At 45.5% G+C, this 26,881-nt stretch overlaps 4 protein-coding genes across 5 annotated transcripts; 2 read left to right on the top strand and 2 right to left on the bottom strand.

Moving 5' to 3' along the window:
• Positions 1 to 55: 55 nt before the first annotated feature.
• On the bottom strand, positions 56 to 3,623 carry LOC127775551 (receptor-like protein kinase HSL1). The gene is made up of 2 exons (XM_052301811.1): positions 804 to 3,623; positions 56 to 673 (listed from the first exon to the last, which is right to left on the bottom strand). Exons 1-2 carry the CDS (start codon positions 3,514 to 3,516, stop codon positions 207 to 209), a joined length of 3,180 nt encoding a protein of 1,059 aa, XP_052157771.1. The 5' UTR covers positions 3,517 to 3,623; the 3' UTR covers positions 56 to 206.
• Positions 3,624 to 10,408: 6,785 nt separating this feature from the next.
• LOC127765846 (probable 3-hydroxyisobutyrate dehydrogenase-like 1, mitochondrial) lies at positions 10,409 to 11,633 on the top strand. Its single transcript, XM_052290809.1, has one exon. The coding sequence runs from the start codon at positions 10,451 to 10,453 to the stop codon at positions 11,483 to 11,485; it is 1,035 nt and encodes a 344-aa protein (XP_052146769.1). The 5' UTR covers positions 10,409 to 10,450; the 3' UTR covers positions 11,486 to 11,633.
• Positions 11,634 to 12,368: 735 nt separating this feature from the next.
• On the bottom strand, positions 12,369 to 17,399 carry LOC127764480 (elongation factor 2-like). Of its 2 annotated transcripts, none has more exons than XM_052289374.1 (3): positions 17,047 to 17,399; positions 15,553 to 15,681; positions 12,369 to 15,006 (listed from the first exon to the last, which is right to left on the bottom strand). In XM_052289374.1, the coding sequence occupies exons 2-3, from the start codon at positions 15,641 to 15,643 to the stop codon at positions 12,572 to 12,574; spliced, it is 2,526 nt and encodes an 841-aa protein (XP_052145334.1). In that variant the 5' UTR covers positions 15,644 to 15,681; positions 17,047 to 17,399; the 3' UTR covers positions 12,369 to 12,571. The 2 variants fall into 2 exon arrangements, with proteins under 2 accessions (XP_052145334.1, XP_052145328.1); XM_052289368.1 differs by having other exon boundaries at positions 15,553 to 15,678.
• Positions 17,400 to 23,227: 5,828 nt separating this feature from the next.
• LOC127778898 (uncharacterized) lies at positions 23,228 to 26,881 on the top strand. Its single transcript, XM_052305903.1, has one exon. The coding sequence runs from the start codon at positions 23,614 to 23,616 to the stop codon at positions 25,165 to 25,167; it is 1,554 nt and encodes a 517-aa protein (XP_052161863.1). The 5' UTR covers positions 23,228 to 23,613; the 3' UTR covers positions 25,168 to 26,881.

Genomic DNA, 26,881 nt, shown 5'->3' with positions numbered 1-26,881 from the left:
GATCTGGTCAGCCGCGAGCGGCTAACAAAATAGTACTAAGAAGTGTACCATCAAGGTAAGGTAATAGAGTATGATCATCTTTTCTAGTACTGTCTAATATGGCGTTTATACTCATGCAGTGCAGTGCTGGCTCATAGACTAACCATTCCCTGCTCACATCAGTGTTTCCTAGTAGGTAAAGGTGCGGCAGTGCTCTGCTCCTTTCTTCAGACAATGGAATCGAAATCGCTCCTCTCGTCAGCGTCGTCGTCTGCTCCTTTGGCCTTCGCGGGCTGTTTCCGGCGGCTGCCTCGTTGCGGCAGCAACAGCGGCGCCACTTCGTACTCCTCCTGCCCGCTCTCCGCCTTGCATTTCTGGTGCGTCTGCTCGGAGCATTTGACCAGGATCTGCAGCACGTCCTTCATGGTTGGCCGTGACGCGGGCGTGGCCCCCGTGCACATCACGCCTAGCCTGAACACCACCTCGATCTCGTCGGAGTAACCCGCGTACCTGATGCACTGATCCGTAGCGTCGGGGATGCTCTCTCCCGATTGATAGTGGTGCCGCGCCCAGTCCGCCAGGGAACCGTGCTCACCGCCGTCGTTGGCCGCCTTGCCCGTGGTAAGCTCCAGGAGCACCACCCCAAAGCTGTACACGTCCACCTTCTCATCAACCTTTCTCGTGTAACCACACTCTGAAAAGAGAGAGAGAGTAAGTCTCAGTGATAATAATACTCGAATTAATTAACTAGACATGTTCTGTATAGAATACGGCACAAAAGGAGAGTACAAAATTAACAGTGTCAAGCAGAGAGAGATCGTTACCGGGAGCCATGTAGCCGAACGAGCCTGCAACGGCGGACACGGTGTCGGGCGTGCCGGCCTGCGCCAGCATCCTGGCCAGCCCAAAGTCGGCGACCTTAGCCCGGAACTCGGAGTCGAGCAGGATGTTGCTCGTCTTGACGTCGCGGTGGACGATGGGCGGTGTGCACTCGTGGTGCATGTAGTACAGCCCCTGCGCGGCGCCGACGGCCACCCTGAGCCTCGTCGGCCAGTCCAAAGCGGGCGCGCCGCCCCGCGCGGACCGCGCCCTCGCCACAGCGGCCACCACGGGGCGCCCGTGGAGCCACCCGTCCAGGCTGCCGTTGTCCATGTAGTCGTACACCAGGAGCTTGGCCTCGTCGCCGGAGACGCAGCAGAGCAGCCTGACGATGTTGTTGTGCCGGACGTTGCCGAGGATGCGCGCCTCCGACTCGAACTCGCGCTCCAGCTTCTCCTCCACCTTCGCGGCGCCCGTCCGTATCTTCTTCACGGCCACGGCGCCGTCGCCGCCGGTGTACCGGTTGGTGTAGGCGACGCGGTACACGCTCCCCGAGCCGCCGCGGCCGACGAGGTTCTCCTCCGTTAGACCCCGGAGTATGGCCGCCTCGCTGAAGCCCAGATCGGTCTGGAAAGGCGTGATCTTCCAGTCCTCGCGCTGCGCCACGCGCTTCCTTCTTCTCCTGATGTCGCGGACGGCGAAGAAGGCCAACGCCACGATGACGAGGAGGAGCGCGGCCCCGGCGACGAGGAGGCCGGCGCGGAGCCCTGGCGAGACGCCACCGGAGGAAGCGCTGCCTGGCGATCCGGCGTTGCAGGACCGCACGCCGGCGAGGTAGCTGGAGCCCAGGCCGGAGGTACAGAGGGTGGGGTTGTCAAGGAAGCTGCGGGCGTAGGCACCTATGGCGAACTTGGCCGGCACCTGGCCGCTGAGCTGGTTGGACGAGAGGTTGAGCGAGTTGAGATTCAGACTGGCAAGAGACGACGGTATGCCGCCGGAGAGCCTGTTCGACGACAGGTCAAGTGCGTTGAGCACCGGCATGGCGCCCAGCTCGGCCGGTATCTCGCCGGAGAACTGGTTCTTGCTCAAATCAAGCTGAGTCAAGACTTTAAGCTTGGAAACGCTCTTCGGGATCCCGCCGGAGAGCTGGTTACCAGACAGGTTTAGTGCCTGCAGCACCGGCATGCCGTTGCCGAGACTCTCCGGGATCTCCCCGGAAAAATTGTTGTTCCCGGCGATGAACTTCTGAAGAGTAGCAGCCGCCGCCGGGATGCTACCACGAAATTGGTTGTTCTCCACGGTTAAGCTCGAAAGGTTGCTGTACATGGTGGAAGGCAGAGTCCCAGTGAGGCGATTGTTCTGTAGCTCCACGTATTGGAGCTTTGTCGCCGTCCATAGCGCCTCTGGCACCTCGCCGGAGAGATTGTTGTTGTGGAGATACAGGATCTCGAGCGTAGTGCAGCCGGCGAGCCTCTCCGGGATGGAGCCGTTCAAGAGGTTGTTCGCTGCGGTGAACGTCTGGAACTTGCCGCTGTCACACAACCCCTCAGGAATCGGTCCCGTGAACTCGTTGAAATCAACCTCAAGATCCCACAAATCCGGTGACTTCTGCCCAAGCTCCGGTGGTAGAACGCCGGTGAGGCGATTATTGAATAGTCTGATTTCCGTCAATGCCGGCAACCGACCGATGCTCGCCGGTATCTCACCGGAGAAGTTGTTAAAGTACAGGTGGATGACTTCAAGCTTCTGCAAGAGACCGAAATCTTGAGGAATCGGTCCACCCAGTTTGGGATTCGCGGACAGGTCGATGTAAACCAAATTCACTGCGGCGAAAGCACCATCGGCGACGACGATGTCGCCGGTGAGCTTGTTCGCAAATAGATACAGGCACTGCAGCTTCTTCAGGCTCCAGATCCCCGGAGGAATGCTTCCTGTCAAGTTGTTGACCGCCAGGTCGAGCGTCACCAAGTCCGGCATGTCGGCCACATAGGCTGGCATGTCGCCGACGAGCTGACACTTGCTCGCCCAGAGGGTTGTCAGCTTAGTCAGGTTCTTGAACGACTCCGGCAGCTGACCCGGTCCGAGCTTGTTCGTCGAGATCGTCAGCGTCGTAAGGCTCGTCAGGTCGCCGAGCTCTCCCGGGATTGTGCCGGTGAGGTTGTTGTTGTCCAGCATCAGCCACTCCAGCTTCTGCAATCGGGACAACGACTTGGGGATGGTGCCAGTGAAGTAGTTGCCGCTGAGGACTAGAGTTGTCAGGTTCTCCCCGAGGCCGACGCCGATGTCGGCGGGGAGCTCCCCGCCGAGGTAGTTCTGAGACAGGTTGAGGTACCGGAGAGAAACGCAGCGGTACACGCTCGTCGGGAACGTACCGTTGATGTTGTTGTTGTAGAGGTCGAGGTGCACGAGGCTGGAGAGGCCGCCGACGGCGTCCGACACGGGGCCGGACACGTTGGTGTTGGCGAGGGAGAGGTTCGTGACGCGCCCGGCGGTGTCGCATGTGACGTAGGGCCAGGAGCAGTGAGCCGCGGGCGCGGCCGTGTCGTTCCATCCCGCGAGCACGGCCGGGTCGCCCCACGCGCGCTTGATCTGGAGGAGCAGCCGCGCCTCGTTCGCCGCGGGCTGGGCCGCGCCGCGGTGCGGGATGAGGCAGCAAGGCAGCGCGAGCAGCAGGAAGAGGAGGTACACGGGGCCCGGTGCTTTTGCCATGGTTTCCATGGTGTGTTCTGCCCCCGCCGCAAGCCGCTGTGGACGCGGGAAGAAGTGGGGGGAGTTCGGTTTGAGAATGTTAAGCAAATGCGGCGGGAACGAGACCGTTATAAGCTCCTGCGTGCTTGCTTCGAAGCTTCATGTTGCTTACCGGAGCACATGATTGTTTTCTGTGGATTAGTAAGACTTAAGAGTGATTCAGACGGCATGGTTATTCGAGAAGACATCGAGAGTCCAGAATTCAGGAAAGGCCCAACTGGCAGCCTAATCTTTTCGCTTATACTTATAGTTATCAGTCAAAATTTAAATTTTCGGTCTTAAATTTGAAGTTAATTTTGGTGTTTTTTATCCATATTTATTTTTCAACCTTTACTTTTAGATCGTTAAGAACATGTATATAAAAGTTTTATTTACAAATTATTTTTCGTTTGTAAATATGGGTATGTGAGTTAGGTCTTTCCGACGCATGATTAACAGCATTTTTTCACCATTTTTTAAGTCGGAGCTTACTCAGGTCGTTAACTAACGACTCGTTTTTCCACCGAACTATCTTAAACTGTAGGAGTATACAGTTCGCTCCGGTGAAACACGGCGACTCTACAAGGCTGTCTGCAACCGTACGTGGGCTATTGGGGATTGGAGGTTTCAAGTTTCGCCGAAAGGCTCAGGTTCAAGTCGACTGTCGACTTGGCAACGGGGAATCAAAATAGAAAGCGAAAAATGATGTTACTGTAGGTCAAAAACTTCCAGCTGGAACAGGAAAGCAACCAACCAACAAATGGACTACACACGTGTGGATGAACTGGTCAAGAGTCAAGATCCAGAACGTTAATTTACCGTTCCACAAATCCGTTTATAAACTACAGATGCCATATGTAACCGAGCTTTGCCCCGACACAGGAGCTTATAGTAGAGTATACAGATTTTATCATGCAAACAATACTGGTGATCGAATACTGCTCTACCAATAAAATTGGCACTCACTATTCTCTACTCAATTCGTCCAAAAAAACTTAATTTCTGAGTTTCCGTGTCTAACGTTTGATCGTTCGTCTTATTTTAAAAAATTATAAAAAAATTTTAAAAATAAGCCATGCATAAAGTATTATTCATGTTTTATCATTTAACAATCATGAAAATACTAATCATACAAAAATTTTATATAAGACGGACGGTCAAACATCAGACACGAAAACCTAAAAATTAAGTTTTTTTTAGAACGGAGGGAGTACTCACTACTCTGTATGTCCTAAAATATCAAGTTCATGTATAAAAGTTCTTTTATTTGGGACGGGGTGAGAGTATTTTGTGCATACAACGTCCGGCCATCCACTCCACCTTCCTGAGAGAGTTGAACGGAAGCGATTGGGAGTGTCCACATCGGTGATTAGCACTAACGGTTTCGGCGTTCCGCGCGGCCTGGTAAGCTCGAAAAGGACGTCCATATGAGCTGATCGTGCGCACCGCGCGTGTGATCGATCTCGAGAGTCGAGACTGGTCCGTAAAGAAAACCGAAAGAAAAAGATTCACTAGTGGTGCAACTGCAGGAAGGAAACCAAGCGGGAAAGCTCCACCCGGAGACCAGTGGACCGTTGACTGGTCAGCCGGGTCGCCACCGCGGACCGATGACTCGACGAGTTGCGTTACTCGCGTAGACTCCAATCCGCACCGTTAACTATAGCTCGCGGCCTCGCGCCCACAGGATCGGTCCGAGAGACCGAGAGGTCCGCTCCTCACTAGCCGGTTTGCCTTTATGCGTCCTCTCATCAGCTTGAGGCTGTTTTTATCCCTTCAAACTTCCAACTTTTATTAAATATTTAAACATATACACGGAGTATTAAATATGGACAAAAAAAACCAATTATACAGTTTGTATGTAAATTGTGAGACGAATCTTTTGAGCCTAATTACGTCATGATTTGACAATATGGTGCTATAGTAAATATTTGCTAATGATGGATTAATTAGACTTAATAGATTCATCTCGCAGCTTACAGACGGAATCTGTAATTTATTTTGTTATTAGTCTACGTTTAGTACTTCAAATGTGAGTCTGTATACATTATTTTTTTTTGGCCAAAGCAACTAAACACGGCCTGAGTTATATAGAAAGACTAGCTACGTCACCGCTCACCACCGTGACGCATCCTTCCAAATTTAGGACGATTAGTACCTTTTAGAAATTTAGCAATATTAAAATTAAAAAAATGATAATATAATAAAAGGCAGGTAAGACAAACTAAACTAGCATGGTGGCCCGCGCATATTGCGCGGCTAGCATCGTTTTATTTTTCCCATATAATATCTTAAATATTTCCACATTTTATTTATTAAAATACATAATTTTAAATTATGTAATAACTTGACAAAACTAACCAATACGTGATATTTATATTATATTGTATATACGTGATAGTTATGATTATTTTTTTAATTTTAATTATTTCTATATGGACTCTAGACTCATATTTCAATTTTCCTTACTTTTTTAATTTCTCCATTATTTATAAATTTTATTCATATATGGATTCTATACTCCTTTTCTAATATTCGTTTTTCATATTTTCGAATTTTAGTTATTGTAGATTGTATCTTTATATGGACTCTAAACTCTTATTCCAATATTCCTAGTTTTTTTTAATTTTGAATTTTCGTTATTTGTACTTTGTATTCCTATATGGACTATAAACTTTTTTTCCAGTATACCTTTTTTTATTCCAAATTTAAGTTATTTGTAAATTATATTCCTATATGGACTACAGACTCTTCTCTCAATCTTGCTTATTATTAATTTTTTAAATTTATTTATTTAAAATTATATTTCTCATTGGACTCTAAACTCTACTTTAATTTTTTCTTATTTTTTAATTATGTCTGAATTCCTATATAGACTCTAGATTATTCTTCTAAGATTCATATTTTTAACTTTAAATTTTCGTTATTTATAATTGTATTTATATATGGACTCTAAACTCATCTTTCAAAATTTATTTTTTTAATTCCGAATTTTAGTTATTTATAAATTGTATTTCTATATAGACTCTAGTCTTTTTTTTCTAAATATTTCTTATTTTTTTGAATTCCGTATTTTACTTATTTATAAATTGTATTTCTATATTGAACTCTTCTCCTAATCTTGCTTATTTTAAAATTTTGAATTTTAGTTATTTCTAAATTGTATTTCTATACGAATTCTAAACTCTACTTTTAAATTTATTATTATTTAAGTCCAGCTTCGAGTTAGATCTAAGTTCATATATGGACACATCTAGACTGTTTTTCCAATTTCCTATTTCTTTAGTTCCGAAGTTCCGTTATTTTTAATTGTATCTCTATATATACTCAAAACTCATCTTCCAAAATTATTTATCTTTAATTCCAAATTTTAGCTATTCTTAAATTACATTTTTATATGGACTCTATTTTTTCTTTTTCTCCTATCAATATGAAAATTTTTAGGCCGTGAGAACGAAAATGGTGGCTCCTTTTTCCTATTACTTTAATAAGTTAATAGTTGTTGTTGTCAGAATTCTCTAGGCATTACCAGTGCATCATGTGTTTGCCAATTTTACTTAAAAAATGATATGGTTTTGAAAGATTTATGCCCTAGAGTTGCCTTGTAAGGGGAGATTGGAATATCTATGACTCTAAGAGTGCGGTGATTGTTTTGGTGATTAATGACAACCCATTGTTGGAACTAACTATTTCAATGAGTTAGTGAGATTAGGTTAAGTTCCGGCATCGAGTTAAAAGATTGAAGCTAGAAGATGGACATTTTACTTTGATGAGGAGCAAGTGAAGACGTTGATGATGCGGGGTATGAAATGACGATCTATGGCAAAACGGTGAAGAGCAAGTAAGGCTCGGCTAGAAGATGGACATTATACCTTGATGAAGAACAAGTGAAGACATTGATGATGCGGGTATGAAGTGGCTATCTATGGCAAAATGGTGAAGGGCAAGTAAGGCTCAGCTACAATGGACCATGCGGGAGCGAAGGGCAAGCAAGAGGCTTGGCGCCGACGGACCGAATCCGGTGGTGAAGAGCGAGCGAAGGCTTTGTCATGATGGATCGTGCGAGGCCATTTGAAGCTATGAGTAATCCGTATCAATAATAAGAAGACCGCAAGATGGAATGCCGAAGATCAAGAGGATGCGGTTCTCCGATGAACATCAAGTCAAAAGCCAAAGTGGGCATTGATCAAGGCAAAGGTATAATTGATTTGGGACTAGTGTGCTTAACTAGTTGTAGATAAGAATAGTCCCTATGGTGAAATGGCGTTGACGTTGGCACCCCTCAAGGTGAAGCAAGAAGATGGCAAGAAGGCATTCCTAGTGGTATAGCTTTTCTATTTGCATTTGAGTATAGGAATGCCGTACTATTAAGAGGGATGCAACATTGATATGTTTGTTTATGTCTCGGTACTCAAAGTAACCTATGCAAGGGCTACCTTGAGAGAAACCAAAGCCTTAACCTAACCTATGAGTGGTTTTAGAGCTTTTTTCTGGTTGGGTTGGGTAGCCCTCTCAATAAGCTTTCCATAAAGCCCAATTTTACCGAAAACAGACTCCAGAGCAAGGAGTTATGACCGTTTTTGTGAAATGATGTCATGGTAGCTCGAAAGTTCAGGGCCCTGAGCCAGGAAGTTCTGACCCAATCTCTCTGTTTGGGCGAGGAGGGTGACAAAAAGTTCCGGGTCTCGGGGCAGGAAGTTCCGGGCCCTATTATGTGAGTAACGGCAAGTTTTTTGGGGGCTTGTGTTTTTTAAGCCCCTCCACCCTCTCCTTTGTTTGCTGCTGACTTTGGGTAAGAATAGACCTATCAAAAACCAAATAGCCCCTCCCAAACCTCCCACCTTAGTGGTAGATCTTTGTGAGTGAGATTTGGGAAGAGATTTGAGAGATTGAGAGGTGGCAAGGTTGAGAGCTTGAGAGATCCACTCCATCATTTGAGCACATGAGTTCATAGCAAGCAAATCATCGTTTGTGTTTATTACTCTTGGAGGTTAAGCCTCCTAGACGGCTAGGAGTTGCCCGGTGAGCTCCCAAGCTTGTGGTGAATCGCAGGAAGTTTGTGAGGGCGTTATTCCACCTCCGAAAGGAAACGGAATACCCGGTGAGTGGATTCCGAGCTGAGGTTTAGGAGGTCGTCTTGGTAGAGCAAGCCTCACTTGTGGTGTTCTCTTGGTGTTCAAGTTGGGGATCTTAGTGGTCATTTGAAACCAAAGAGAAGTACCTAGGGGTGTTGGCTTGAAGACCAAAGACCTCTTCCTAGGCCTTTGCTTGGTGAGGCAAGGGGTTAATCAAGACCCGTCTCTTTGGAGCTCCTCAACGGAGACGTAGGATTCTCGGTGGAGAATCCGAACTTGGGGAAACAAATCGTTTGTCTCTTCTCACTCTCTTTATCTATGTGATTGTGATGCTTATCCCCTTATTTGTCTAGTTGTGCTATCATGTCTCCCCTTGTATGATCATTGTGCTATCTTGCGTAGTTTCATGTGTATTACTCTTGTTTGATACATGTTGCACCTTTCTATGGTTTAGGCTTCCTTGTAAATCAATTTACTTGTTGTGAGGTGCTCGAAAGAGCAACTCACAACTCCTCGGAAGTTCCTAGGAAGAACTCCGGAAGTTCCAGGCAGCTTTCTTTGCTCGGCATAAAAAGCTACCAGGAAGTTCCGGGCCTTTTGCCAGGAAGTTCCGGGCCCTGATTTTAACCACTGCAATTTGAAGTAAATTTCAGAATCGCCTATTCACCCCCCTCTAGGTGACATAAAGGTCCTTTCAAGAAGGTCCATGTGCCTCCTTGCCATTCAAATCACATAAGCATGGTAAGACTAAAACAATCGAAACCTAGACGGGAGCCTAGGGTTGCTCGGGCACGGCAACGTGGCATGTCCATAGGTGTGTGAAACTCATTGGCGAGCCGCCCAGAAACTCCACGTGTTCTTCGTTAAGAACGTACCTGGCTGGATCAAGTGAGTCACCCCTCCTTAGGGTTGGATGTGTGTCTCTCTCCGAGAAAGAAAACAAACCCACAACCACCTGGCTTGCCATGGTAACTCCTTGACTTCTCGAGAAGGGATATCGTGGCGTTTTCACCGGCCTAAGGATGAGGACGTGACCTGTGGGTATAAAAGCCTAGCGGTAAGTTGCTATAGAGAGAGACTTAGATTCCCTCAAATATTTATATTGTTCAAGAGCTTAACTCTCCATCGAAATAGTAAAAGCAAAGGAGTAGTGCTATTATTTGGTAGGAGGCCCAAACCTGTGTACTTTCTACGTGTTTTTTCTATGTTTCCGAGCTGTTCTGAGCAAGCTAAGATGCCTCGCAGCCCCTGCCGACACGTGAGACATTGATAGGACGACTGAACAAGTATCGGGGAGCGATGACGTTCTATACCTTCGGCCTTCGTTTGACCGCTTCTAACCTATGTTATGTGATAATGGTCATGCAGGTGTTGTGGATTCGGTGTGGCATGGGATTCTCCTAGGCCGAAATTGAGGGGTGGCCTAGATAGAACCGCTAGAATCGCTCTTAGGAGATTCTGGCTTTTATTTTTGATGCTCTACTCAATTCGATATAGCGTGACAGTACACAAATGAAACTATAGACCATACTAGAGTAGTAGATTTTAGGCTGTGTTTAGATCCAAACTTGTAGCTTTTTCCATCACATCAACCTGTCATACACATTTTTTCAGTCACATCGTACTAATTTCAACCCAAACTCTAAACTTCTAACTTTGAAAGTAACTAAACACAGCCTTAAACGAAAAATTCGACAAATGGATCTTTGGGAAAGAAATTTTCCGACGAACGAGATGCATTCAGGAGCACCGCAAACGAGGCTCACCTTATCAACTCCAGCGACACCAGAGGGCATTTGGGACAATTCATCTGCACACAGAGACAAATTATTCGGCTCACACTTCGCCCCCAAATGCTCGCAAGCATCTCCCGATCCCTCACTCGCCGTCGCCCACCCCTTCCGCTTTCCGCCGCCGCCGCCGCCGCAGCAGCAGCCATGTCGTCGTCCGCCACCGGCGTGAACGTCTCCGACCGTCCGATTTCCCCGGACACCACCCGCGTCGCCTGGGTCGGGACGGGCGTCATGGGCCAATCCATGGCCGGCCACCTCCTCGCCGCCGGCTACGCGCTCACTGTCTACAACCGCACGGCCTCCAAGGCCGAGGGGCTCGTCTCCCGGGGAGCCACCCTCGCGGAAAGCCCGCGCGCGGCCGCCGCCGCAGCCGATGTCATCTTCCTCATGGTCGGCTTCCCCTCCGACGTCCGCTCCACCTCCCTCGACCCCTCCACGGGTGCCCTCGCCGGCCTCGCCCCAGGCGGATTGCTCGTCGACATGACCACCTCCGACCCCACCCTCGCCGCGGAGATCGCCGAGGCCGCGGCCGCCAAAAGCTGCGCCGCCGTCGACGCCCCGGTCTCCGGCGGCGACCGCGGGGCCCGCAGCGCGACGCTCTCCATCTTCGCCGGCGGCGACGCGGCCGTGGTCGCCCACCTGGCGCCCCTGTTCAAGCTGATGGGGAACGCGCTGTACATGGGCGGGCCGGGCGCCGGGCAGCGCGCGAAGCTGGGCAACCAGATCGCGATCGCGTCCACCATGGTCGGGCTGGTGGAGGGCATGGTGTACGCGCACAAGGCCGGGCTGGACGTGGCGAAGTGGCTGGAGGCCATCTCCACGGGCGCGGCGGGGTCCAAGTCGCTGGACCTGTACGGGAAGCGGATGCTGGAGCGGGACATGGCGGCCGGGTTCTACGTGCGCCACTTCGTCAAGGACCTCGGGATCTGCCTGTCGGAGTGCCAGGCCATGGGGCTGGCGCTGCCGGGGCTCGCGCTCGCGCACCAGCTCTACGTGTCGCTGCTCGCGCACGGCGAGGGCGGCCTCGGCACGCAGGCGCTCATCCTCGCCATCGAGCGGCTCAACAACACCTGCCTTGACAAGAAACCGGAGTGAGCTCTGCTCAGGCTCAGCTCGGTTAGATGTGTTCGATCGTGTAATGTAATGGTTGGATGATTGCTTCGCTCTGTCTGTTTACAGTACAGTGGTTAAAAGATTCAGATCAATAAAAGAAGCATACGTGGTGTTTCACTGTTTGGGATTAGGCCGAGTTTAGTTCCAAAATTTTTCTTCAAACTTCCAACTTTTTCATCACATCAAAACTTTCCTATACACACAAACTTCCAACTTTTCTGTCACATCGTTCTAATTTTAACCAAACTTTTAATTTTGACCTAAATTAAACACACCCTTACTAGTGCATACTCCTATAGTTTGTTCTTGTCAGAGCAAGTATAATAGAGGGTTATAAGAAGACTGAATACTGAGGTGAATAAAATAGTAGAGGAGATAGATGAGAAGCGGGTTGTAAGTTTACAGCCGGCTTAGGCACAGGAACCAAGAAGATCTGTGAGACAGATAGATAAACCATATATTTATAGTGAAGAGTTAACCACTATATGAGTAATCTGAGAGATAGATTATAAAGATCTATGCAGTAGCTTGCTATATTATTATCTTTGCTCTCAGTCGGCTTGTTGGAATGATCGGTCCACACACTGACGGTGGAGCATATTTCAGCAAGCTTAAAAATTGTTGATGGAGCTGTGATTAGTCTGAGAAAAGTTTGCGGTGACCTGCTTTCTTACCTTACTCCACTGCACAAGTGAAACACAAAAGACTTGCGATTTCTACCCCTCCGGCCAGCAATACATCATTATAAATTTATAATACTCTCAGCATAAAATCAAATACATCACTCTCCCAGAATCAATGATCGGATTAAGTTACAGTACAAAGCATTAAAATGGGTCAAAGAGCTAATGACATGAAAAGCACCAGTCATACGAGAGAGAACAGATTATGATATGTTGGTAAATACCATAACAAATTATAACAATATCGCCTGATCATCATCCCATGCTACCGTACAACCGTTCGACATAATATTATACATGAAATAGCAGCTCACTGCTCACATAGATGGCCACTACCAATTATAAAGCGATATAACACTATAAGCATAATAACATGATTAAATATCTAGAGTTTGTCCTCGTATTCAGACAGAGGGGTGATTTGCTCCTTCAGACCCTTCCTCTTGCGGATATCCAGGACAAGGTTAGCTGTCTGCGTGCCAGGCTCCAAAGGATCAACTGACAGCATTTCCCAGTGATCAAATACAAAGAGGGGGAAGGCCTGACCAGAGGTTGCTGCCCTAAGGGTGCTTGTGAACCCAAATGACTCGATAACAGGGAGGTAAGCTTTGATGTTGTAGAGTGGGGTACCAGGCCTCTGCATCTCCTCGAACACATGTCCTCTCTTCTGGTTCAGAACACTGTAAATTCCACCAAGAGCATTCTCAGGGGCCTGAATCTCCACCAAGTAAACAGGCTCAAGCAGTCTTGGCTTGGCAGTGAGCTGAGCAGCATAAATGACCCTCCTGGCTGTTGGAATGATCTGGCCACCACCTCTATGAATAGCATCAGAATGGAGGATAACATCACAAACCTCAAAGCAAATGCCACGGCCACGCATGTTCTCTTCAGCCAGTGCACCTTCTTTTGATGCCCACTGAAAGCCAGCCACAACGGAATCCTTTATTTCGTTAAGATACTGCACTCCCTTGCACATATCCACAACAATGTTAGGGCCTGTGGTCTCTGGCCCAAAACACCATATCTTCTTTGCAAGTTCCTTGTCCCAACCAAACTCCTCGGATAGAATTTTGGAGCGTACTTTAGGATCGTCACGCGGGCCAATACGACCCTCGTCAATAGCTTCAGGCAGACTCTCTTCCATTGGGCGGGCTTCCATGTACAGACGGTTGTGCTTGTTCGGGGATTTGCTCATGACAGTCCGGCAAGATTTCTCAAGAACAGTCTCACGGAAGGAGACAACAGGAGGGGAGACAGTAATTTCAGCACCACCCATGAAGTCTTCCTGCAGATCCTTCAAACAAATTTCAAGGTGAAGCTCGCCAGCTCCAGCAATAATATGCTCGCCAGATTCCTCAACAGTACAGAGAACCATAGGATCTGACTTGGCCAGACGCTTCAAACCTTCAACAAGCTTGGGAAGGTCAGAGGCAACCTTGCACTGAACAGCAACACGCACAACAGGGGACACTGAAAATTTCATGGCTTTGATTGGACAGGCATCAACTTCTTTCTCGTTTGTCAGGGTAGCATTCTTTGTGATGAACTGGTCCAAACCCACCATAGCAACAGTGTTGCCACAAGGAACATCTTCCACTGACTCCTGCTTCTTGCCCATCCAGATGACAGTTCGCTGGACATTCTTTACGTACAGATCTTTCTTCTGGCCAGGGGCATAATTGGGGCCCATGATACGGACCTTCATGCCAGTTGCAACTCTCCCTGAGAAAACACGACCAAAAGCGTAGAACCTCCCCTTGTCAGATGCTGGAATCATCTTTGAAACATACAGCATAAGAGGACCTTCTGGATCACAGTTTCTAATGGCAGATGCATATATATCATCAAGGGGGCCCTCATACAAGTTTTCCACACGGTACCTCTGAGCCTTTGCTGGAGAGGGAAGGTGATAGATCATCATCTCAAGAAGTGCATTACTTGCAGGAAGCCAAGTTTGCATAACACGCTTCATGAGAGCCTTGCCAGTTAGGTCCTTCATGGTAACACCAAGCTTTTGCAGCATAGGCAACAACTTATCTTTCTGATCATTCATGCAGGTGTTGATAATTTGCCTGATGGGCTCATAGCAGAACTGAACAAAACCTCTCTTGCAAGTATCAGAACCGGTGTGTTTGATGGTCCACTTCTTTGTGGTAGGGTCAAAGTAGTTCTCACCCCAAAGCCTCTCCATCATTTTAGATTCATCAACTCCAAACTTGGATGCATACATCTTTGCAAAGTTAGACAAGGTGAAAGCCCATCCATGCAAGCCAGCAGAGAAAGCAACAGTCCCTTTTTCTGGATAGACTTGAACATCACCAAGGAGTGCATCTTCGTATGTTGCCATAATAACATTTGCATTCTCTATGACACGGGAGAAAGTTTGATAAGCTTCCTCACCACCAACTTGAAGTTCAAGAAAACATCTATCCATCTTGTTCACAGTGAGGACAGGCCTAATCCTCTCACCAAGGGCTTGGCGAAGCACAGTTTCAGTTTGAACGCAGACACCCTCAATACAGTCAACCACAACCAAAGCGCCATCAGTTATACGAAGTGCGGCTGTGACTTCCGAAGAAAAATCAACATGTCCAGGTGAGTCAATGAGGTCGATTAGGTATTCATTTCCATCTCTGTCACCCTTGTAACTTTTGAGTGACTCATCACTCATCTCATAGTAAAGAGAGATACCAGTAGATTTTATTGTAATACCACGTTCTGCTTCATCTGCACGACTATCAGTCATTCGAACATCACCAGCAACATCCTGGGCTATAATTCCAGCAGCTGCCACAAGGGAATCAGTAAGGGTAGATTTTCCTGCAAAGAAATCATAACAGATCAAACATCATTGTTGCATCAAATATAACTCAAGATGTTGAATCAGCAAACAAATAGGAAAACAAGAGCATAATATATTCAGGAAATCAGGAACCCTCTGTTAAACAAAGAAGTGATAACAGACCAAACAAGTAAGTTACTTTATTAATTAACGAAAAAGCACAAACAGTGAGCAGGATGAAGGATGCACACATGAAGGTGATACTATAAAATGCTAGCTTTTAATTTTGAGATCATGCAAATGAAAAGGCAGATACAGTTAATTTGCTTACAGACATTTCATATCAAGCAAAAATAAATATGACAATAACACATTAACTACAGATGATAAAGAGCAAAAGTTCTTAGCATGGGCCCTTTTTCTGAAAAAAAAAAAGGCAGGAGCACTGACAGTCACTACTACAAAAAGGAATAGTAGTTTTTTTTTTTTGCATGAGTATAAATAATAATGACAACATAACAGGTGGCATATCAGGAAAAAGATAATAGTTGTATAACAGTCTTAGAGCACTCTCTCAAACATACCATGGTCCACATGAGCGACAACAGACATGTTACGGATGTTATGCTTCTTGTCCATAATCCTGCGCATCTCTTCAACCGTAAACTTAACCATTGTGAGTGATTTTCAATTTACACCAAACTTATTTCCTGCTTTGAAATGATCAATCTAGTCAGAATCCAGGAATATCCCAGTAAAAAGAATTCGATTAGCAAACCTCACAGTGAAAATGAAAGATAAAGCAGCATGCTAAATAAATTTGGAAGAGCATTTATAAACATTTGAAAAGTAACCTATCTTGCTTTTACATTTGGCACAGGTGAAACTTCACAGTTAATGTAAAATCAGAATAATAAAGCTATGGAGAAGGAAGTTCATTCATGGTATAAAGTGTTAATTTTAATTCTTTCGACATCCATTTGCCCACTTTCACTAATATTAATGCTGACATAATGCATGGCCATATGAATTTGTACTAGAACAATTGCTTACAAGTTCGTGTTCAGAAAATAACTTGCAGTGAGTTAATAACAGCCGCAGGTAAACTAGAAATTGTGTTTCAGAATGGCAAGCACGCGTTAAGAAAAATATTGAGTCTAAGATCAATAGTACTTCTACTGAAAGTCAATTTAAAATTCAGCAGCTGTCAAGTGCATAATGAAAAAATGCATTACATGACTTAATAGAACTGTGCATCTTGCTCAAAAAACTATAATAAATGAGCATCACCACAACAAATGGCGAAGCAGCCAGGTGCTAATGTATAACTATACTGGAAGCATGTGTATCATGATATCATGTTCCTTGGGAATCTGACATAAGTTTGACTTATCTTCTACACTCCATGTGCTTCCCCTGATCCAATGTTTGTTAAGATAACAGTTGCATCTCTCCCAGAGTTTGCAACTACATTTAACCACTTATCCAACCTAATAAACTATCTGTTTGTGGAAAACTGACAGGAGTAGAAGTACTACACAGAATAGTAATCAGAGCAACAATTTGGAATTTTCGATATCATTAAGACAACAGATAATTAGATAAAGCACTGATCTGTCATGTGTCAGACTAAAATGTTTGATCAACGCTACACATATTTGGTGTGGCACCTATAAGGAACTATACATCAATTAAGAATAGAAAAAAAAAAGACTAATATGAATACAATAGTAGACATGGCACCTACCACCAAGCAAACCATGGTCAATTTCTCACTAGTTGTACTTGGGAATTCAGAGAGGTACAGCAGCAAAACAAATTCAGTAACTGAGAACTGTAAAACGAAATGTAACTAATGCTTCTCGGGCCAAGGCCACGACTCTTCTTGTCAGGCAAAACAACGAACGCCTAGCAAGCATTACTACCGAGTACCGACCCGTTCAACCATCATACAAACGGAATAAGTACGGGCATATAGCAGAGGCAGTGAGGCACGGGCGCACGGCCACGGGAATACGCAATACGAGAGCATACAGGGGAAGGCGGGGGATCCATTGGAGGTAACGGATGGTGTATACCTCCCGCGGCCTCGGGAGGCATGGATGTAGATTGTAGACCGGGTGCCAGCCTGAATCTCGCTCGCTTGGGGCTGGCCGGCCACGCACGGACGCCATCCGTCGCCTCCTGGACAACTGACCGACAGAAGAGGCTGGCCATCGTCGCCTACTGAACAACTGACCGACAGAGGCGGCTGCTCTGCCATGGGAAACCAGGACGGCAGCCGTCGGTGCTCAACGGCGCAACGGCCCGTGGCCGTGGGATCAGCACCTCGGCGCGGGATCGCTTTTCAGACTTTTCAGTTCTCCCGTGACCGGGAATTCTAACCTAGAGTTCAGACTTCATCAGAGTTTCCGGCTGGGCGACGAACCAATCGATGCCCAATGCAATGAACGTGTGAAAGGCTGTCTTGACCCCCAATCTCACATTAACAATTCCTATGGAGGTTATTATTTGGTTATTAGGATTGATTCAAAAGATTTTCATAGGATAGGAAAAGATTCCTCCATATTTTAAAGTATTTTTAGCGTGAGATCTAACCTTATGTTTTCAAATTCCTTTAAGAATTTCAATACAACTTGTATCTTTCTCTCTCACCTCTCTCTAACAAATCACAATATAATCTTAAGTTTTCTACTCTATCATAAAATATAAGCATTTTTAGCATAGTGCCAAATCAAATATTTGTAATTTTAACTATTAATAGCAAAAAAAATAAGATCAATCATGTAAAATTAATGTTAATAGATTTATCATTAAACAAACTATCACAATATCGTTGGTCAAAATAGCATCTCGAAGACCGTATCAAAGTCTAAAAATATTTATATTTTGGGACGGATAGAGTATATTGTTCCTGTGAATCATCCAAATATCTATTTTGAGCGATTCATGTGGTTTTGTTTTCTCTGGGACTCAATAAGTCGTGATGACATATTTCTATATTTTCCTTATCCCTGTATTTTTAAAATATTGTGTTTCATAGTAGTCTAAAAGAGAATTCGCATAACACATGAGAAAATCTCTAAAACACGTTGTCGACGTTTGATGTCGCGATTCCGGTATTTGTATAGTATGGGGATCGTTGGTACTAGGATATATGCGAGACTGAGGTAAAAGAGATGGAGACAGGGATTTTTATACAGGTTCGGGCCCCTAAGTTGTCAGGTAATAACCCTACATCCTGTTGGCCGAAGCCGGTATTGCTCTTATTCACCATAATCACACCAGTACAATATTTAGGGTAGCCTATCTAACTGTTGTCGACATGGCGGTCTGAAGGTCTGACTCGTAGTCGACAACAGGGTAGTCTTCCTCCTCGAGTTCGTGCCCGGCGAGATCAAAGATAGCGCTTTCGTCTCTCCTGACAGTATCCGGAGACACCGTAGGGGACTAGCCGTGCCTATCTCTGAAGTCGATATCTGGCGTCTTGTCTTGGCATATGTTGGCTTGTATGTTGATCTTCTGTCTTGATCTATTATTCTGTAGATTGTGGTGGGTGTCGATTATCTCGTGTCCCCTCTCCTCCTAGGGAGCCTTGTATTTATACCCATAGGTGTCCCTTTGTCCAGGTAGAACTAGGGAAACTAATATGGATACAATCCGAGTAGTTCTTGTCGTTTCCATGTAGAACTCTAGTTGTCTTTCCTTATCCGGAACTCCCTCCATATCTAAAGTTAGTTCTCGTATAAGACATGGTATGTGGTGGGTCCTGCTGAGATTTAGTCAACTACTATTAGGTATGTGGTATCCATAACCCTGACACACGTAAACTGGCGACACTAAACAAATGGGAGTCCAACCAGTTGAAACAAAATTTCAATATTGCTTACTTCCTTCGTCTCATAATAAGTTTATTTTTAGCTCATTACATTTGTTCCAAAATAAGTTTATTTTTAGAGTAATTGTTGCATAAGTAGGGAATAATTGTATTGGGGGTTGTTAGAGAAATGAAAACTAGAGTTACCATCACCAACTACTCGGGCGCATCTTACCTCCGGATACGAACCCCCCGTGGGCTGTGCTCGGGGCACTCCTTTCCTCGGGCGCGGCACCCCGCGGATTGTGCTTGGGGCACATCTGCCCATAGCGTGCCCCCCTCCTGGGTTATGCTTGGGGCACATCCGTTCTAGCTCTTGCAAGCTCATATACAGCTAAGATAGAATCAAAGATTACACAAACCACGTAAGAACACTCTTCATGCCCAAGCAGTGGCCCGAGCGCGCCACCTACCTCAGGCACCCCATGAAAAGCGCAGTCGCATCGATGATGTTTTGATAGGCGAGGGGGTTGCTCAACACCACCCCCCCCCCCCCCCCCAATTAATAGTGATGTGGCGCATGCCTTCCATCCCGTCTTGTTGAGAATGGGGGGAGCATGGTGAGTCATGCACCACGCGTCGCTAAGCAGGGCTGTAACACAGTCTAAAAAACTTGCCTCCCTCATTTTTATCGTGCGAGCGTTGCGTCGTTTATCTGTCAGAGGAATTTCACACTCCGACAGGAGCAATAAAGTAGAGGAATGCATTGAGATTTGATAAAGTAAGGGTATTCTAGTCTTTCAGGTTTTCTATTGGTATGTGTGAGATAGGTGAAAAATAAATTTATTTTAGGACGGAGATAGTATTAGAATAGATTTAGATAATTGGAGTAACTTATTTACAAGGGTAAATTAGAACCATGCCATTATAATTTTGCAAAAATTGAGATATGTCATCCAGACCCACATGTCATTGACACATGTGAGTCCTACATTCATTGAGATACCGATGGCATATCTCAAACTTTGCAAAATTATAATGGCATGGTTCCAATTTACCCTATTTAAGAATGACTATTATTGAGCCTGGGATGGGAAAATATTTTCCCACCATCCTGTTCGAATCCACGACAAAGAGTGGATAAACTTTTGGATTTTCGTGGCACGCTTTTCAAACTGCTAAACGGTGTGTTTCGTGCGAAAACTTTCTATATAAAAGTTATTCTAAAATATCAGATTAATCTATTTTTCAAGTTTGTAAAAAATAAAACTCAATTAATCACACGTTATTATCACATTGTTTTGCGTGAAACACTTAATCTTCATCTTTATCTTCAAGAGATTCAAACACCACCTTAAACTCTTAATCCTAACCATCGATTCTTTATATCCCTCGTTTCATCTCAATCGTCCACTCATATTTCTATCTTAATTCGATTCCTCTTAACCTATTATCCAAACAGCCCTGAAGAGTTATTTGGACATTATATGTGCCGAAAAAAAATGGGACTCATGCAGATCAATTCATCTCGGTCCTTAACCTCTTTCTCTCTTTTTTTTTTCCTTTATTACCTCCTAAGCTAACGCGTAAGCGATCAATAGAATCAGTTCGGCGCATCTCGAGTATGCACACCTATGCACGTACATCTAGAGTAAATCCGTGTATAATTAACCATCGTCGTTGCATATTGTTGTGTTCAACTCCTAGCTAGTACGTGTGAGGAGTGAGGACCATATGATGGCCTGATCGATCAATCGCTATGCATACACGACGCGCTGCAGTTTCAACTTTTCATGCAAGTATACGCAACAACGAGAAGCACCACCAAACCAAACCAAACCCAAACCCCGGCCATCGAACAACCGTGAGCGATCGCCTGCACACACGGTGGAAACATAAGTAGCGCGCCGTATGATCTGTGCGGCAGAAGCACCGTAGCTGCGTCGTGCCTCGTGCAGTCGTGCGCCCCTCGCGCGAGGAAGAATGAACACCTTGAAAGCTTTTGAACCGGAAAGTCACCTGAGATCTCCAAGAAACGGAGGTCGGGAAGGGAGAGACACCGCGGAAAAACTGTCTTCGCTTGCTGGGCAACGGGACTACGGGAGTAGAGGAGGCGCGCAACGAAAAGCGGCATGCAGGAGCGTTTGTTGGGCCAGGCGAAGTTCGCGAGCCGGCTTTTGCAGGGAGCCAGGCAGCCAGCGGCCAAGAACCACCCGCACCGTTTTCGTCACTTTTGACTGGCTTTGGGTTCATGGCTTATTTGACACCTGGCACCTGGCACTCATGAATCATGCCGGTGCTACGTTGCGGAATCTTTACGGCTCTTTCCAGCACAAGTTTACCACACACCTTTTTCCTTACAGAATACTCCTAAAAAATATATAGGTTACATTAACAAACTATTCTATATTTTAAGACGAAAATAGTATAATAAATTATGCATAATGAGTAGTTATTGGATCTGTTCGGTTGCCAGGCTACAGCTGCGCACGAACAGTACCGTACTCACTGTGTGCAGCCGCATCCCTCGCAGTCGGCCTGCCGAACAGGCCCATTTGTTAGGGGTTGCTATGCTTTGATAGCAGATAGGTATCACACCATCTGGTACCCTACGCGATATCAGGTACGGAGTAATACCTAAAGACAGTATTAGATATCTCACTAGTATCGACTGATACCCATCTGTACCAGATCATTGATATGATGCGTTATCAGCCGATGCTAGAAAATATCTATATAGTGCACACCTGTTTCGATGGTGGAACTAGATCTAAACCTTGAAAACAAGGTGCCAGACAAACAAGAGATAACGGTGCCCAGCGACAGGGATGCCAATAAACTCCTCTCGTATTATGATGACTCACATGCCACCACCGCTGCAACCACTATTGTTGCCAATGACAACACTACCACTATCTCATCGCCACCACCGCCCCCACTCTTTGGGACCAGAACCTCCTCCGCTTCCTTCTCTACTATGTGTTTAGTTCACGTCAAAATTGGAAGTTTAGTTATAATTGGAACGATGTAACGGAAAAGTTGGAAGTTTGTGTGTGTAGGAAAGTTTTGATGTGATGGAAAAGTTGGAAGTTTGAAGAAAAAGTTTAAAACTAAACTCGGCCTATTTCATCCTTCGCCTTCACAATGTTGAATCAATTTTCTATTTCAGCGGTTCAGTTTTTATTGTTCTGTTGCAGCCTTGTCCTTTGCATTCCTGTATGGAGTAGCAGACGACAGCGGATAGCAACAGCAAAGCCATAAGGACATTTACAGTACGTCTCACTCGCATACCGAGCCTCACATGCCAGCTGACCAGCACTAGACACAAGTGGCTTTAGGACAAGTGCTATAGTAGACGTGATTGCTACCTCCAAATTTATTTATATTATTTACCTATAAATTAAGATGCAAGATATACAATAGGTCATCCCTAATCAGGGGCGGACCTAGGTATGGTGCCGGGTATACACCGGCATACCCAAATATTTCAAAGAAAATATAGGATGTAGTATTCATTCGTGGCCTAAATATTTGGTAGATGTCCTTGTTCCTAAGCAAACGGAAGACCAAAAGGCTTACCTGATCTCGTTCTCTAGTTGTTGTGGGCATTTCTGTTGGTCAGTTGGTGGTGCAAGAAAAGTAGCGGAAGCAATGGCCATACAGTATGTTGTGGTGGTCGGCCACGGTGAGGCTGAGACCAACGCACAACGCAGTCCATGTTACGCCGATGCCAATGGCCTGGAGCCTTGAGGCCCTAAAGCCATCACCGAACTAGTAGTCTTTTACCCTTCTATAATTTACTTTCTCTGAATATCTGATTCTTGGACCAGTGTTACTTGATTCAAGTTCATCAAAACTAAAATGCAAAATCAAGCATGGGTTGTGACAACGGACCAAGCATGGGTGAAATGGGTTCTTTCATAAATTGTGTACATTTTACCAACTCTTCATGAATTAATTGAACTAAATTTTGATCAAATTTCATAAAACTTTTGCTACCTACAACCTGACATGTTTTAGTTAAAGAATGGTATTATACATCCTAGCGTGGGCACACCCAATATGATTTTTCTGGGTCCGCCACTGTCCCTAAGAGCAGGCACAATAGCAGGCTATAAGCCAGCTGCAAACATATTTTAAGGAGATAAATTAGGAGAGAGAAGAGCAGCGGGCTACAGATTTGTAGCCAGCTGTAGCACGGATTCCAAGATGCAGTGTGTCTATGACAGGTGGGACTAGATATTAATAGTGTAGTATGTAACTATTGTATGAATGAGCTATTAAATTGGCTATAGATGAATTGGAGCTAGTATTTGGCTATACTATTGAACTTGCTCTAATAGACAAATATCAATGTCTTTAGTACTCTCACATCCTTCTTGGAGTTTGTGTGGAGGCTACCTCTTGATTTAGGGGTGGTTCATCATCTCTCTTCTCACTTCTCTCCTCCACCTCATCACCTAATCCTATGTGTTATTTCTAGAGGTAGCACATGAAGCATTATAGTAATTGCTCTTACAGTGCTGTAGTTTTAAAGGGGTCCACAAAATACAGAAGTCCCTTCTCTCCTCTTTCTGAATTCTGATGGGCTAGCCGATGGCCTGCTGTAGGTGAACTGGGCCGCACGGTGTGCGAGTAAAGGAAGAAAGATGCACGTGTGCCGTTGGATGAATTGGTCGCCAGAGATGAAGCGAACTGCAAAACCTTGACTTTCCACGCATCGTCGTCGTCGGCTCGTTGCGGCATTTTGTCGAACGGGTGGCGCGCGCCGCCCAAAACCCCCTCGGCTCCAGCCTCATCCAAAACCCTACTCCCCCCGCCCCGCGCCATGCTCCACTCCGGCCTCACCAAATCCCAGCCCCTCCCGCTCCTCGCGGCGGCGTCCTCGCCGCGACGCACCCTCCTCGCCGGCCTTCTCCGCGCAGCGTGCTTCTCCAGGCCCACGGCCTCCTCGCCCGCGCTTCATCCGGTAACCACCATCACCAACCGTGCGAGCGCCAGAGCCGCGGTTAGCCCGGGCGGCCCCTCGCAGCTGGGGCTGGGAGGTAGGGTTTCGTTCTCCACCGCACCTGATGGTACCGCATCGCCCGACGGCGGGAGCGCGCTCCCTTGGCTCGCCGCCGCGAGCCGCGATGGCGGCGCCGCCCCCGCGGCGAGGGCTAGCGCCGGCCGCTCCTCCTCGTGGGAGACCTCCGCGGAGAAGTTTTTCTCCAGAGGCGACCAAAGCCCGCGAGGTGAGGTATTGACGGATCGTGGTTCGGGCAGGGAGATAATTAGAGAGGAAGAGGATAATGGCTCGATTGACAATCCGAAGTGGGGCAGGATCAAGGACAAGTATCGGCGGATGGTGCCGAGGGATAGAGGGTCCCGTGGTGAGAGATTTAGAGGGGAGAGATTTGACAAGCCGGAGGTTAGGCAGTGGAGCAGGCAGGAGAACTGGGGGAGGAAGACATGGAAGGAGGCAGGGGAATCGACAGTGCCAAAGATGGTTGGACAGGGGGTTTATGGGGTTGGCCCTGTGCTTGCAGCTCTCATGGCTGAGAGGAGGGAGTTCTATGCGCTGTATATTCAGGAAGGGATGGATTTGAGTGTGAGCAACAAGAAGAAGAAGGACAAGAAAGGGATTGAGAAAGTGTTGCAACTGGCAGAAAGGATTGGGCTGAAAGTCATCGAAGCATCAAAGCATGACCTTAACATGGTTGTGGATAACCGTCCACACCAGGGCCTTGTACTCGATGCATCACCCTTGGAAATGGTGAACACTAAAGAGTTGGAGCCAGTCAGGGTGGACGATGGAAAGGCACCTGTCTGGATAGCTTTGGATGAGGTCATGGATCCTCAGAACCTAGGAGCCATAATTAGATCTGCCTACTTCTTTGGCGCGGAAGGTGTTGTGTTATGTGCTAAGAACTCTGCTCCATTAAGTGGTGTAGTGAGTAAAGCTAGTGCAGGCTCACTTGAGTTGATCGAACTGCTCTCCTGTAGGAACATGATGCAGTTTTTATCTTCATCGGCTGAAAATGGGTGGCGAGTTCTTGGTGGTACTGTTGCTCCTAAAGCTATACCTCTATCTGAAGTTGTGCCAGGAGAACCAACAATCCTTGTGTTGGGTAGTGAAGGCACTGGTTTGAGGCCCCTGGTTGAGCGATCCTGCACACATTTGGTCAGAATTCCGGGTAATGTTGATGGATCTTTTGTAGGAGCAGATACAGACACAGATGGAGGGGAAGAAGGTGATAATTATTCAGGTAACCAAGATATGAAATCATTCCTTGCAGTGGAGAGCTTGAATGTAAGTGTCGCAGCAGGGGTTTTGCTTTATCATCTGGCTGGAACAAATGCATCCCCTGTAAGTGATAAGCCTAGCATCCCTCTTATGTAAGGATGTCACATAATTCATCCATCCATATCATAATTATTTATATTAGTTCTCTTTTAACACTTACTCCCTCTATGTACTGAGTTCAGTTTCAGTCGCATGCTTCCACATAAATGATTCTTTGTCATAGTGCCATAATTATGTTCTGGAATAAGCACATAAAGAATTGCTAGTTAGAAATATTTTTCAGAAGGCCAAAAGGTCAAAAAAGATTAAGGCAGAGGAAATCTATTCCTTACCTGGACGACTCTTGTGAGCATGCCAAGGAAATTGAGCATTACCTGCATCTACCTTGCAATATTGCATGTTTAGTGTCGTTTTTTCAGTTATAAATATCTCAGTAATACCGTAACACTAGAAAGATGACCCAACTTGGAAAATAACATCTCTCTGTTCCTGACAAGTTGTCATCCTCAAATTCATTCCTATAAATATCGCTCTGTTCCCTTGTTTTTACAGTCTATATTCCATATATTCTTATTAGTTTAGTCACCAAATTACTGCATTATATCTAGATAAATCGCACTAACAGCTAATACATCTCTTGGTTTGCTAAGGCAATTTTGCAAGCATGGGTGTACCTACTAATTTATGATTTTTTAGAAGCTGTACTGTCAAAGTTCTTTTACTTTGACTACTAACATCGAAAAAAACTAGATTCATTGGTCATATGAAGAATGATATCACTAGTCTTGTAATACGTTTCAATGTATGGCGTTTCATTCATATATTCTCGAACTTAGCTTCCATATGCATGGCTTTCCTTGGTACACATTAAAATATTTAAGATGGAGTTGTTCTCATTAAAAAAATATGTCCTTCTATTTGCTTGGTTCTTGGTACACATACTATATAATTTGTGCTTAAGCTTCCGTTTTCACCTCAGCTTCATTCAGCACACATTTGTTTTGATGACTTAAATAATTTAAGATTAAGATGGCCTATAATAATTTTGTTTTCTGTTTGTCATGGACCGACTGAAGTATATGGATGGCATTGTTTACAAACTCAAATACTGCATGTTGTGTTAATTTATTAGTGAAAATAATGCAGCCAGTCAGTTACAATAGATGTCATATATTGCTGTTGTAATCCAACGCAAAGCAATAAACTGAGAAAAGTAACACAGCTAGTGTAGACCTAGAGAATTTAAAGCAACTGATAATTAGGAGGGTCAAGTGTGGAACTGATGATTGAAAGGAGGGTCAAGTGTGGAACTGATGATTGAAGGCTGTAAGGTGAGGCGCATTCGAAGTTCGAACTATTCTGAGGGTCTGAGTGGCATTCATGAAAAATCCACAAAGTTATCCTTGCTTGCTAATTATTCCCTCATAATATAACACAGACAGAGATAGTTTTCTCAAAGTTCTTCAACATATAAAGCATGCATAGGAATTTATTGATGTTCTGCCTTCTCTGCTTGTGTTTAGTACATCTTTGCTCACATATATATAACTAATGATCTTAATAACTAACTAACTATTCTCTTTGGATTTCCTTTTTGATCAATGATAACGACTGCATTGTTGTTATAGAGTATTATTATACCGCTTTTGCATTTGAAATCCATACATGTATGCACAATTACAGATCGTATTACTTTTGATCTTTCTAGAGGCATCTTGGACAATGCATCTTTTATTACAGCAACAATAACATCACCAATACGAGTATATTACTGTATTTTAATCTGTATATCATGGGCATTTTCTTTCCC

The sequence above is a fragment of the Oryza glaberrima genome, chromosome 1, assembly GCF_000147395.1.
Source record: "Oryza glaberrima chromosome 1, OglaRS2, whole genome shotgun sequence".
Lineage (NCBI taxonomy): Eukaryota > Viridiplantae > Streptophyta > Magnoliopsida > Poales > Poaceae > Oryza > Oryza glaberrima.
This window is presented reverse-complemented; position numbering and strand designations above follow the sequence as displayed.

Coding starts and splice junctions, on each gene's coding strand:
- LOC127775551 (XM_052301811.1), bottom strand. CDS start 3,516: ATGGAAACCATGGCAAAAGCACCGGGCCCCGTGTACCTCCTCTTCCTG. Junction 674..803: donor GTTCGGCTACATGGCTCCCG/GTAACGATCTCT, acceptor CTCTCTTTTCAG/AGTGTGGTTACACGAGAAAG.
- LOC127765846 (XM_052290809.1), top strand. CDS start 10,451: ATGCTCGCAAGCATCTCCCGATCCCTCACTCGCCGTCGCCCACCCCTT.
- LOC127764480 (XM_052289374.1), bottom strand. CDS start 15,643: ATGGTTAAGTTTACGGTTGAAGAGATGCGCAGGATTATGGACAAGAAG. Junction 15,007..15,552: donor TGTCGCTCATGTGGACCATG/GTATGTTTGAGA, acceptor ATTTCTTTGCAG/GAAAATCTACCCTTACTGAT.
- LOC127778898 (XM_052305903.1), top strand. CDS start 23,614: ATGCTCCACTCCGGCCTCACCAAATCCCAGCCCCTCCCGCTCCTCGCG.